This window comes from Typopeltis vanoorti, chromosome 2, assembly GCF_054136105.1.
Source record: "Typopeltis vanoorti isolate ZY-2024b chromosome 2, IOZ_Tvanoo_1.0, whole genome shotgun sequence".
NCBI lineage: Eukaryota > Metazoa > Arthropoda > Arachnida > Uropygi > Thelyphonidae > Typopeltis > Typopeltis vanoorti.
The window spans coordinates 176,662,859-176,675,395 of NC_143550.1; the positions used below are offsets into that span (position 1 = coordinate 176,662,859).

General features: G+C 37.9%; 1 protein-coding gene across 1 annotated transcript in view; it reads left to right on the plus strand.

Moving 5' to 3' along the window:
- The window catches only part of Rme-8 (receptor mediated endocytosis 8), a 1,025,705-nt gene that overhangs the window by 8,158 nt on the left and 1,005,010 nt on the right, over positions 1 to 12,537 (plus strand). The window contains exon 2 of the mRNA XM_090414028.1: positions 10,737 to 10,819. Coding sequence (XP_090270154.1) covers positions 10,752 to 10,819 — 68 coding nt within the window. The 5' untranslated portion in view covers positions 10,737 to 10,751. The remainder of the gene's footprint in view (positions 1 to 10,736; positions 10,820 to 12,537) is intronic.

The following is a 12,537-nucleotide window of genomic DNA, read 5'->3' on the forward strand; positions in this document are numbered from 1 at the left end:
GGATGTTGATGAAAACATATATGGAATTGATCATTTTCCTCTTATCAGCACTGTCCTCACAGGAACCATGTCCACCTAAATGGATTCCTGTATGGGAAATGAACTAGACTGACTGGAATACATTTCCCCATCTTGCAAAATTTAATACTGAAGCAGTCAGCCAAACACCTATTAATGAATCCATGCTGTATTATTATTTATATTGGTACTCCATGGAGTCAAAAGACTCATTGCAGGAGACCCACTCTATCGATTAACACAGTATCACATCTCCTTAAACCTATTCACTGTTGGGGCACTCACAACCACCTCTGGCAATCCCTTCCATTCATTCACCACTCTCTAAGTAAAGAACCTAGTCCACACACCCTTACTTACCACATTTTTAGACAATTTTCAAGTATTCCCTTGTTTTCCCCTTACTCTCCATGTATTGAAAAATTTCTCTTTTGTCAATCTTATAGAATTCCTATATCATATCCCTTCCACTCTACCTGTCAGCTAAATTGCAATCCACACACCCTCAATCTATCCTCATAGGGATCATTACATAGACTTGTCACCAGCTTGGTCACTCACCTCTGAATTCTCTCCACCACTTCCTGATCACCAAGCAACACAGGTGACCAAATCTCTGCACAGTAGTCAACATGTGGCTGAATCATAGCCTCATAAAGAGGGATAATAGCCTATCTTTTCTTGTCAGTGTGTTCTTCAACATCTATGTAATTCTCTGAGCTATTTTCTCAACTCTTGCAATATGTTGTTTGAATTTCAAATCTCTATCTACCATCACCCCCAGATCCCTAGCCCATCAATTTCCTGTAAACCAGTACTATCATATGATACAAAGTATGTAATCTTTTCATCCTACAGTGCATCATTAGTTTACATTTTATAACATTGAATTGGCAACCATTGTCCTTTGCCCACACTGCCAATTTATTCAAATCATCCTGTAAGATTTCTACATACTTTTATCAACTATTGCCCTCTCTAATTTTGCATCATCTGCAAGCAACTTAATATCCCACTTCAAATCTTCAACTATATATCATTAATGTATATATTAAAGAAAATCTTTAATAAAATCTGGAAGATAAAACATAGATATAGAATACACCACATTTGTCTACCTTGGAACATGATGGATGTATTTTTGCTGATCCCACATCTATAGCAGACACTTAGGGAGAAAACATTGTCAGGATCTCAGCAAGTTTCCTACCCTCCTGATTTTTTTTTTAATTTTGAAAAAGCAAGAGAAACAGTGACTAAGCTTTTGTATCATGGGGATTGAGCCATAGATTTGGCCATTTGTTAAGGAGGAACTAAAAAGAGTAATTCCCCTTTCTCACCCTAGTGCAGCTCCCTGATGACATCCATTATGAGATGATAAAACAACTCTAATCATGTTCTATAGAATTTTCTCTTACCATAGAACAGAATATTTACAGAATAAGAGTTTCAGACTCTAGGCATGAGTCGACTGTCATTGTTCTCAAAAAACCATGTAAGGATCCTGGACAGGCCAACAGTTATGATCCCATTGCTTTGACTAGCTGTCTTTATAAGGTCTTGAAGAAAATGGTAAACACAAGGCTTCTCTGGTACTTAGAAAGCAACAGACTTCTTTCCAAAACACAATGTGGCTTTTGTAGATTTCGTTATTCTTCAACATGAAAAAAGTCAATGACATAGCTTGGAGATATGGCATATTAAAAGACCTGTTTAATCTTGGTCTGAGGGGTACCTTCCTGTTTTTATTAAGAACTTTCTATCAAACAGGGTATTTCAAGTCTGATTGGGAAATGCATTATCTTGGCCATATCATGAAAGGGGGGGGTTTCTTCAAGGCCTTGTCTTAAGTGTGATCCTCTTCACTATTAAAGTAAATAAACTCAATTACTGAACAGCTTCCTCCCACAGTAGGCAATTGTCTTTACGTCGATTACTTCACAATTTACAATTCATGTCTATTCTTGGACTCTTGGTCATAGGTTCAGATTATCGGCAGAATAACCAGGCTGGCCTGGTTGGCCGAGTGGTTTGTGTATCCGCTCTCCAGCCAAAAGGCTGGGGGTTCAAATCCCGCCATGGGCATGGATGTTTGTGATTGTCTGTAAAAATACTAGTGGTTGAGGTGGTCAGTAGATGATGAGGTTTGCTGTACTCAACCTCACTCAATTGAGGTTCGCTGTACTTCCACCACTCAATCCGCCACTGGTGGTGGATTAAATGGTGGAAGCGGAGAGTTGTGGAGTGGGTGCCCTCCCTCGATGAGTCTTTTGACTACCTGGAGGTGTCAATAATAATACTGTAATTAAAAAAAAGTAATGTGAATGGAATCTTAGCAACCTCAACATATGTTATTATTATTTGTTGGCCGAGTGGTTAGTGCATCTGCTCTCCAGCCAAAAGGTTGCAGGTTCGAATCCTGCCATGGGCATGGATGTTTGATTGTCTGTGAAAATACCAGCGACAGTGGTGGCCAGTAGATGGCAGTGGTGTAGATGATAATGATAGTTGTAGTTTGCTGTAGTTGGTAAATCGAGTGGTAAAGACGGAGAGTTGTAGAGTGGATGCCCTCCCTCGACGAGTCTTTGGACTCCTTGGAGGTGTCACGTAATAATAATCAACTGTGTATGCTTCTGCTGGAAATGCACTCTCCATCCTGATCCTGATTTATGAATGGGATAAACTCTTATCCCTTTAGTTCCAGAGCTCAAGTTTTTGGGACTCATCTTTAATAGAACGCTAACTATCTCTCTCTCTCTCTCTCTCTCTCACACACACACACACACACACACACACACACACACACACACACACACACACACACACACACACACACACACACACACACACACTCTCTCTCTCTCTCTCTCTCTCTCTCTCTCTCGTTATCTTAGGGATAAGTGAAAAAAAAAGCATCGAATATCCTCTACTGAATCAGGTGCTGATCAATGTTCCATGCTCTGCATTTATTGTGTACTTGTACAGTCAAAGCTTGATTATGGGTTCCAGGTGCATAGTTCTACAAGGGATAGCACGTTCTGGTGTTGGATCTGATCTGTCATCTGTGTATCCAGTTGGCTACTGGTGCTTTTCACACATCATTTCAAAGCCTTTATGTTGAATCAAATGAACCTCTTCTATCACTTAGACAAAAATATTTGTCTCTTAATAATTACGCCCTAAAAATACAGTCCCTTCCACATCATCCTACATCAGACTGCCATCCATCCTTTTGGCATGTTAAAGAGACTATGGAAACTATTGACATGAGTATTGACAACATTACCTGCACAAAACAAAACAGTATTCCTCCATGTCTTGTTTACACTCCATCCTGAAACCATCTACTTTGACAACTGCAGAAGTCCCATACATCCTCATCTGTCTATCTTCAATTGTTCATTGCATATAGAGCAGCCTACTCTGGTTTCTTGTCCATCTGTACTTATGGTTCAAGATCAGAGATCTCTGTTGGCTGTGCTGCTGTTTCCTAACATTATAATCTCCAACCAGATCCCTCTTGATTGCAATAATTGTTCAGCAGAGTTGCACGCCTCTCAGCTCGCACTTGTGCATATCAAAGAAAATTCATACCAAGAGTGCATAATTTATACAGCCTCTTTGAGTTCTTTACAGGCTATCTCCTTTCCAGTAGATAATCCAAATGCAGTGCTTGATGAGGTGCTCTTTTACACAATAATAATCCTTAATTTTAATGTCTGGTTGTGTTGGATTTCCAGCAACATTGGAATTAAGGGAAATGACATAGCAGATACAGTTGCTAGAACAGCTTATACTTTCTTGACATACTGTTTGATGGTATCTTATACTGATAACTACACACAGCATTTATAAAATCAGTCAATTGCCCAATGGCAATATTCCAAGCACTGGTAGTCTAGTCGATGTAGGAACAGAAGAGAGGAAGTTCTTGCTTAGCCTCCACATAGCTCACAGTCATCGCCCACATTTGTATTTATTGAAGACTGTGAGAAATGCAACATCTTACCATTAGTAAGATGGATGTTACCATTAGTCGTATTCTAGTGGAATGCAAGTGCTTCACACGAGAGAGAGAAATGACATTTTTGCTTATCTGGCCAAGCCTTATACACTCAAGCAGATGTTGTCAGACTCAGACAAATTATGACTTAAATTTTTGCAAAACATTAATTTATTCAAAGTTACTAAACCTTGTATATACATTTTATTTATTCCTTTTACCTCTTATAACTTTGTACATATATTTTATATGATTTACCAGTTTATTTTGTTATTTATTTACTTACTTAGTACTAAGGATAAAACAGGATAAAAATGGATATCACATTGAAAATAACAGTATGTAAGAAAGTTTTAAAAAGAATTAAAGTTGAGCAGCTTTTATAAGCAAATTGTAGACTCGATTATATAAACATTACTGAAAAAAAAATGGAACAAATTGAAAACAAGAACCAAACCTTGGAGTCTCAGTGGCAAACTCTGAAGAAGACATTGATTGATTTAGCTAGGGAGGTATGTGGTGAAGTTGTCAGCAAGGATAGAAAAATAAGAATACCATGGTGGACACAAGTAGTTAAAGAAGCAGTCTTGGAAAAGAAGAAAGCATACCAAAAGTTCCTAGCAAATAAGTCAGCAGATTATTATTATTATGATCCAGGCCTCCATGGAGTCGAGACTCATCGTGGGAGGCCCCCCTCCTAGAAAACACAGTCTATCATACCACTCCTTGAAATCATTGACTGTTCGTGCTCTCGCCACTATCAGGCAATGCGTTCCACAGTTCAACCACCCTCCATGCAAAGAAACCACTCCTCACCCTCTTGCTGACAGCTTCCTTTTGCAACTTCCAGGGATGGCTCCTTCTCCCAGTTCCACCAAGCAAAAGAACTCCCCATTGTCAACCCTGTAACTACCTCTCAACAGTTTAAAAGTTTCGATCATATCGCCTCTCCTTCTATTTACCAGACTCTGTAGTCCACATTTCCTCAGCTTGTCCTCATAACTAACATTGTACAGTCCTGAAACCATCTTTGTTATCTTGCCTTTGTACCCTTTCCACAGTTAATTTATCTCCTTCAAATCCTGGGGACCAAATCTGAGAACAATAATCTAAGTGTGGTCTGATCAGAGTCATATACAACAGAATGATAACTCTTTTATCTCTGCTGGTCAGTGTCCTTCTCATTATTGCAGCAATCCTCTGTGTTACCTTCACCACCTTTGCAATATGTTCTCTAAATTTCAGGTTTCTAAGAATCATCAACCCCAGATCTCTCGTCTTCCTTACTTCCTCCGGTATAGCTCCTCCAATAGAGTAAGCAGCGTCCCATCGATGTGTCCCAAACCTCAAGACCTTACATTTTGCTGCATTAAACCGACATCCCATTCATTTGCCCATCTGTCCAGTTTATTCAAATCATCTTGCAGAGCTGCCACATATGCACTATTACTAATAATCCTTCCTAGCTACACACCATCTGCAAACAACCGAATATCCCTCTGCAATCTACTGACGATGTCATTGATATAAAGGTTAAACAGTACAGGTCCCAGTACTGGTCCCTGTGGGACCCCACTTGTAACCTTTTGTTTTTCTTCCTTGATGTTGTCCCATCATACACAACTCTCTGATACCTATCAGATAGCCAATCCTGAATCCAGTTGACTAACTCGACATGTAAACCCATGTGCTGCAACTTAAATATCAGCTTATCATGTGGCATCCTGTCAGATTCTTCTGCAAAAAAAAAAAAAAAGAGGTAGAATATGCCTTTCCCTCAGCAACTGTTCTTGTTACATTATTATAAAATTCAACTATATTAATAAAGCAAGAGTATCCCTTAACAAATCCATGTTAACTCTCACAGATAACATAACCTTCATCTGCGCAACGCTGTATATGGTCGTCGTCATCTGGTAACATCCTCTAGCAAGAGGGTTGCAGCAGATGAGCAGCTCTTCTCCATTTCTCTCTGTCTGTCGCTTCCATCATTCTTAAACCAGTCCATTCCATGATGTCATTAAACCACTCTCTAGTTGGTCTTCCACATCTTCTCTTCCCCTCAACTTTCCCTTGTAATATAGTTCTTGTCAGGTGTCCTGAAGAACCTCTCAGAAGATGTCCTGCAATCTGGTCTTTCTTTGCATAATATTTATGAGAATAAATATTATGAGAATATTATGAGCATTATTGAGAATATTTAATGGAATTAGCAGTGTTTCTGACCCAACTGTAATAGATTGTTGTTGACCAATGCAGGGAACATAAGAGTGGAAAGAGAGAGCTATGACACTGAGTTAGCTTAGCATTAGGGATACCCATAATAATGTGTTGGTCCACCTCTGTGCAGTCACAGCTCGCAGATGCCTAGGAACAGATTCCACAAGATGTCAGACATCCTCTTTGCGTAACTCAACCTATGTACACTGCAGCAACTCTGTCACTTCACACTTATTCCGTGGAGGAGACCAGCAGTTCTCGCAACCTGTACTAGCATATCCCACATATTGGGTTACAGGAATTTGAGCATCAAGACAATGTGGTGAATTTATTGTTGTGTTCCTCCAACTACTCAGTAGTTGTACAAGGTGCATTGTCCTGTTGAAAGTTGGCACTGTGGTTGGGCTAGACACCTGCAGATATGGATGGAGATGGCTAACATGGTCCCTGTAGCATTCACCATTCAGTGTTCATGGGATGATAACCAACGGACCTAGGGCATGCCAGGAAAAGCTCCCTAGAATATGCGAGCCTTTCTGCTGGATGGCTGTTCATGGTTAATCCAGTCCTGGTACACCCATGATACAGTAGTATGGGAGCAGCCAACTAGTGTGCTGTTTCTGAAATAGTGGTACCCGCTCTGCGGACCCCAACTATCTGCCTACGGTTAAATTGGCTTACGTTGCCATGTATCTGGCAAACATTTACTGATTATGCACAGAGGATAATTGTGCTCATTTATAGTAGCTGCATGTGACGTTGATATCACTTAGTACTTGATTGTGCGGAATATGTAAATCAGGGTTGGGGGGGTGTTATTAATGCAATCTCAGTGTATAAAGAGACTCCAAGGAAGAAGCAGAAAAGCTTATAGACTTTATAAATATCTCAGGAGTAGCAGTTGTAGTATTGGAGAAGTTGCTGAAAGGCAGAATTCTGAAATAATTGGATAGGAATACAATCCTGTATGGGTTGTAGCTGGCTTTGTGAAGGGTAGTCTTGCCGTGGTAACTTACTTACCTTAATAAAGTGACAATTGAGCTGGCTAAAGGTAATTATTACACAGTGATATTGCTTGACTTTGAAGAGGCATCTGACAGGATACCACACAGAACTCCCTTATATAAATTAGAACAAATGGGGATGGATATGAAGCCATGTGTTATGGATAATATGATGGCTGATAGACAGACAAAAGCATAGTATATGAAGGAGTAGAATCCAGAAGAGGATGGGTGATCAGCAGAGTGCATGGCTCTGTACTTGGACTGTTTCTATTTAATTTGTATATCGTAGAAAATTATTTGAAAGGAAATATCCAGTTGGGATTAATCAAGATGATGTAATAGATTGTTGTTCTGCAGGATGATTGAAATAGATTAATAGTGTGGGCAAAGGGTAATGGTTGTCAGTTTAATATGACAGTGTGTATAAGTTCATGCACTTTTGATGAAAAAAACAAACTGTACAAACTAGTTATTAATATTATTATTATTCAGGCTTCCATGGAGTCAAAAGACTCATTGTGGAAGGTCCTTTCTAAGAAACAAGTCTATCAAGTCTCATCGAGGGAAGTCCCTCCTAGGAAACACAGTCTATCATACCACTCCGTAAATGCATTGACCGTTCTCGCTCTCACCACTCCATCAGGCAATTCATTCCATGATTCAACCACCCTCCATGCAAAGAAACCACTCCTCACCCTCTTTCTCACAGTTTCCTTTCGTAACTTCCAGGGATGGCCCCTTGTCATTACTCCTTCCTGCTGTTCAACTAAGCGAAAGAACTCCCTGGTGTCAACCCTGTAACCACCTCTCAACAGTTTAAAGTCTCAATCATATAACCCTTCCTTCTTCTGTGCACCAAACTCTGCAGTCCACACTCCCTCAGCCGATCCTCATAACTAACACTGTACAGTCCCGACACCATCTTTGTTATCCTCCTTTGTACCCTTTCCACAGTTAATTTATCCCCTTCAAATCCTGGGTACCAGATCTGAGAACAGTAGTCTAAGTGTGGTCTGATCAGAGTCTTATACAATGGAAAATAGTTCATTGACAGCACTGGACTATAGGAAATTGATGAATGTTGGCAATAATAGTGGTCAGGGAGCTGAAGTCCAGAGGGCATATTGAAAAAGTGGACAGAATAGTTCATCATTCTAAGGGACAGTTCTTGTCACTATGGAGAATTTCCTTTTCCAGGTCATCCTATTGCTTTCTTTCCCTTTTAGTAGATTATAACCTCTTTCAATTAATCTAAACACTTCCTTTTAAGAATGTATATTTCAGCCATCCTCTTCTTTTCCTTGGTATCATCCCTTCTAATCCATTTGTCTCCATAGGTGTCCCAGGAATTTCATCTTTTTTTCTTCGAGCTGAGAATTGTCTTCTTCAATTCTTGGTTGTCTTTTATTTCATGGAAGACTTCATTGCTTTTTCTCTCTCCAATTCTCCTAACAATACTCTTGAACAATACATTTTGAATGCTTCAATTCTTTTCCAGTTCTTTTTTATAGTCTCCAAGTCTCACAACCATATGAAGATATTCTCCCAAGAAATGATTATTAATTAACTTAAGGAATTAACAACGTTCACTAGAATATAAATTAAACTTTAATATATATTTCTAATATTTCAGCAATGTCATGTTGCCATCTTCAACGGAACTTAAAATAAAGACATGTGCATGCAGTCACTACACACAGTAAATGAGGATGAAACGAGGAAGCTGTTGTTTCTCCTAAAAGTCCTGATGGTGCCCTCTGGCGGGCTATGTAGGTATTCTTGACCGTTGGGCTGAAGGTCTCCTGATGTACGTCTCCCAAATTTGGGACACGCTCATGCAGCCAAATTTGTTGAGGTTTGGCATGTTTCTTAGGGCTGAGGCTGATTCCATAAAAAGTCTTTCAAATTTGAACTTGCTACAGTGTATTATTGCGTCTTTTTTCCACCATATTCTGTGGCGTGTATCGAGAGCATGGTCTGCAAGACCAGAGTGGCTATACTAGTGAAAACGGATGTAGTCCTTGTGTTCTGAAATTCTGATATTCGCTGTCCTTCCTGTTTGGCCAAAGTAGGACAGCTTACAGCTGCAAGGGACCTGGTATACACCAAGTAGGTCAAGGGAAGTGGTTGGTCTTTAGTGGAGAGGATAAGGGATGCCAATTTTCTATATGGTCTAACAAGAGGTCAGGTCATGTTTGTAACCATTGCCTGAGAAAGTGTTGAGGATGTGATCAAAGTAGGACAGCTTACAGCTGCAAGGGACCTGGTATACACCAGGTAGGTCTAGGGGAAGTGGTTGGTCTTTAGTGGAGCAGATAAAGGATGCCAATTTTCTATATGGTCAAGAGTCACATTTTTTTTAAGATATTGGTACGTTATTAATTCCTTAAGTTGATTAATAATCATGTATAACCAACGTATAAGCCTTTCTACGAGAATTATGAGGAATGTTTTTATAAATCTTTCCATAAGTCTTATCTTTTAATAAATGATCTCCTTTTTTTTTCTTTAATACTTCTTTTGTCATAGCAATTCTTCTTCGGATTTCTAACTCATCTTCTGTCTTGTTGAATAGTTCTTCCAAGATATATCAATGATTTTACTTATTCAATATTCTTACCTTTGCTGTCTTTTTTATCTATTCTGTTTTGTTCCTTTGAACCTGCCAACATTATTTTAGTTTTTGCTGCATTTATCTCAAGTCCATAATGAGATAAAACATCATTCATCCTAAATATCTGTTTTAAATCCTGTTCATTGTTAGCCAATACAGCCACATCATCAGCATAGTATATCATATACATAATATCTACATTCCAGCTATAGAGTTATCCCATTCATTTCTTTTATTAATTTCATTGCATTCTCTGTATATAGGTTGTGAAAAGTAAGGGTGACAATGCGCAACTTGCCTTATGCCTTTCTTTACTTCTGCAGTTGCTTCATTTTCTCCGTATTGATATCTTTTATTTTCTGACTGGTATATAGTTTCTTAATTAGTCTTTTATCTCTCCAGTTTATTCCCATTTCCTTCATTATTTGAAAAAGATTGTTCCACTGAGCACTATTGAATGCCTTTTCCATATCTATCAAGGCAACGTATGTGGCTTTATTTACTTCAGTTCTTCAGGCTAGTATTGTTTCTAAATAGCACTACTTATTACTTTTAATAAGTAGTGCTATTTTTGGATACTTTTAAATATGCAAATCTTGTTAAATTTAAACTTTCATAAAAGTTGAACATTTACGAAAATGTAAAATATTGATAATTCATGAATGCTGATAGGTCATATCTAGTGAATTGCTTCCTTGCCGTTGGGAATCATTGAGGACGTGCAGGATATTTCTCTTAATATAATATACAGTTTAATGGTCTGTCTCAAAATTCTTGTAATAGGTTACAATAAAAGTGAAGCAAAATTTACTAATTGCTGATCAGTGGTTATTCAAAACTAATTATTTCCTTTTTTCACATTTTTGTGTCTTAGGTATAGTCACACAAGATGAGTTCAATGAAAGAAAATAAAGATAAAGCTTGCTATTTTGTCACAAAACATTCTTGGAAAGGAAGGTATGTATAAAAATGAAATTAATAAACATAATATAAAGATACCTCTTACTTCTTTTTTTTTTTTTTTTTCTCAGAAGTATTACTGTCGGCAGCAATCTAAAAATCATTTGCTGTATGTTTAATCATGGACTGGTGGGAGTGATATACTACTTCAAGCTTTAAAATGACTATTTTATGACTTATGGACATTGTATAAAATCTTAAACAGTAAGATTATTTAAGATGATGATGATTATTATTATGAGATTTGATGTTTTAATGATACTTGTGACATAAAGACTGAATAATATAAGCACGTAAACACAAGAAAGATATTTAATTAACCAAATATTTTGGTCTGGAAATAGCAGACCATCTTCAGTGGCACTACAAGAACAGTTTTAAAAAAAAATATAAAGTGGAATACTAACAATAGATCATTTAAAAATAGAATAAGCCGCGTGATATTATATCACTAAGTATTAAAGGGAATATATTTTTACTGTATGGCCGCACAACAAAGACTCCTTACCTTCTTTTTTAAACAGTATCAATTCCTTACATCATTGTATAAAGTTTACTATGGAAATGGAAGAAAACAACCAGTTATCTTTTTTAAATGTTCTCCTCATCTGGTCACCTTCAAATACTCTTACAACTGCAGTTTACAGGAAACCAACGTTCACTGGTCGTTATATTCTTAAAGAATCAGCCCATCATCCTTGTCAAAAAACAGGAATCATAAAATCTCTAATCAGAAGAGCCAAAACTAATTGTTCTACTTCTAATTTTCTACAGAAAGAACTTTCTACTATCCAACAACACATGAAACTCGATGGCTTTTCCGAAAAGAGTGCTCAACATCTTCTCGATTCTTATAATCCACCACAAAACAACAAAGATTCAATACATCGAGTTCCAATTCCATACATCTCTGGGATTTCAGAACCTGTCGCAAGAATTCTGAAGAAATATGAGTTAACAGCTACGTATTCACCTATTAACAAATTATCTTCCCATTTTCCTTCTCCTAAAGACAAACGCTCAACTATGTCTCTTCCTGGAGTTTATCAACTTCCCTGCAACTGTGATCTCTCCTATTTTGGACAAACTGCACATTCTCTTGAAAAAAGAATCCAAGAACATCAATCCTCCATTCATCACAACAAACCTGAAAAATCTGGATTGGCTCAGCACTCAGTACATTCACAACACTGAGGCAATGTACTAACCAACCAGTCTGTGCAAAGAACCTGCTCCTAACTCTCCCATATACAATTTCTGGGATGGCTTCTTGTTCTATTTCCCCCCCCCCCCCATTCTATGAAAAATTTTTCCTATGTTAACCTGGTAATAACCCCTTCTCAACTTATGTCTCAGTCATATTTCCTTCCTCTTCCTCCTATTCATGAGGATTTGAAAATTATTCTTTTAATCTGTCTTCAAACTCCACATCTCAAAAACCAATTACCATCTTTATTAGTCTTCTCTGGACTTTTCTAACAAATTTTCATTATCATGAAAACTATGCACAATAATTCATATGAGGCCTGATCAAGGCTGTATACAATGGAATCATAACATCTTTATTTTTGCAAATCAAGTTTCTCTGCATCATTGCCATTATATCACATCTTGTGCAATGTGGCCCCTGAATTTTAAGTCTTGTCCACTACCACTCCCAGATCTCTCTTCTTCTCTAACTCCAAAGTTTCCTCACCAAGTGTATACTTTGCATC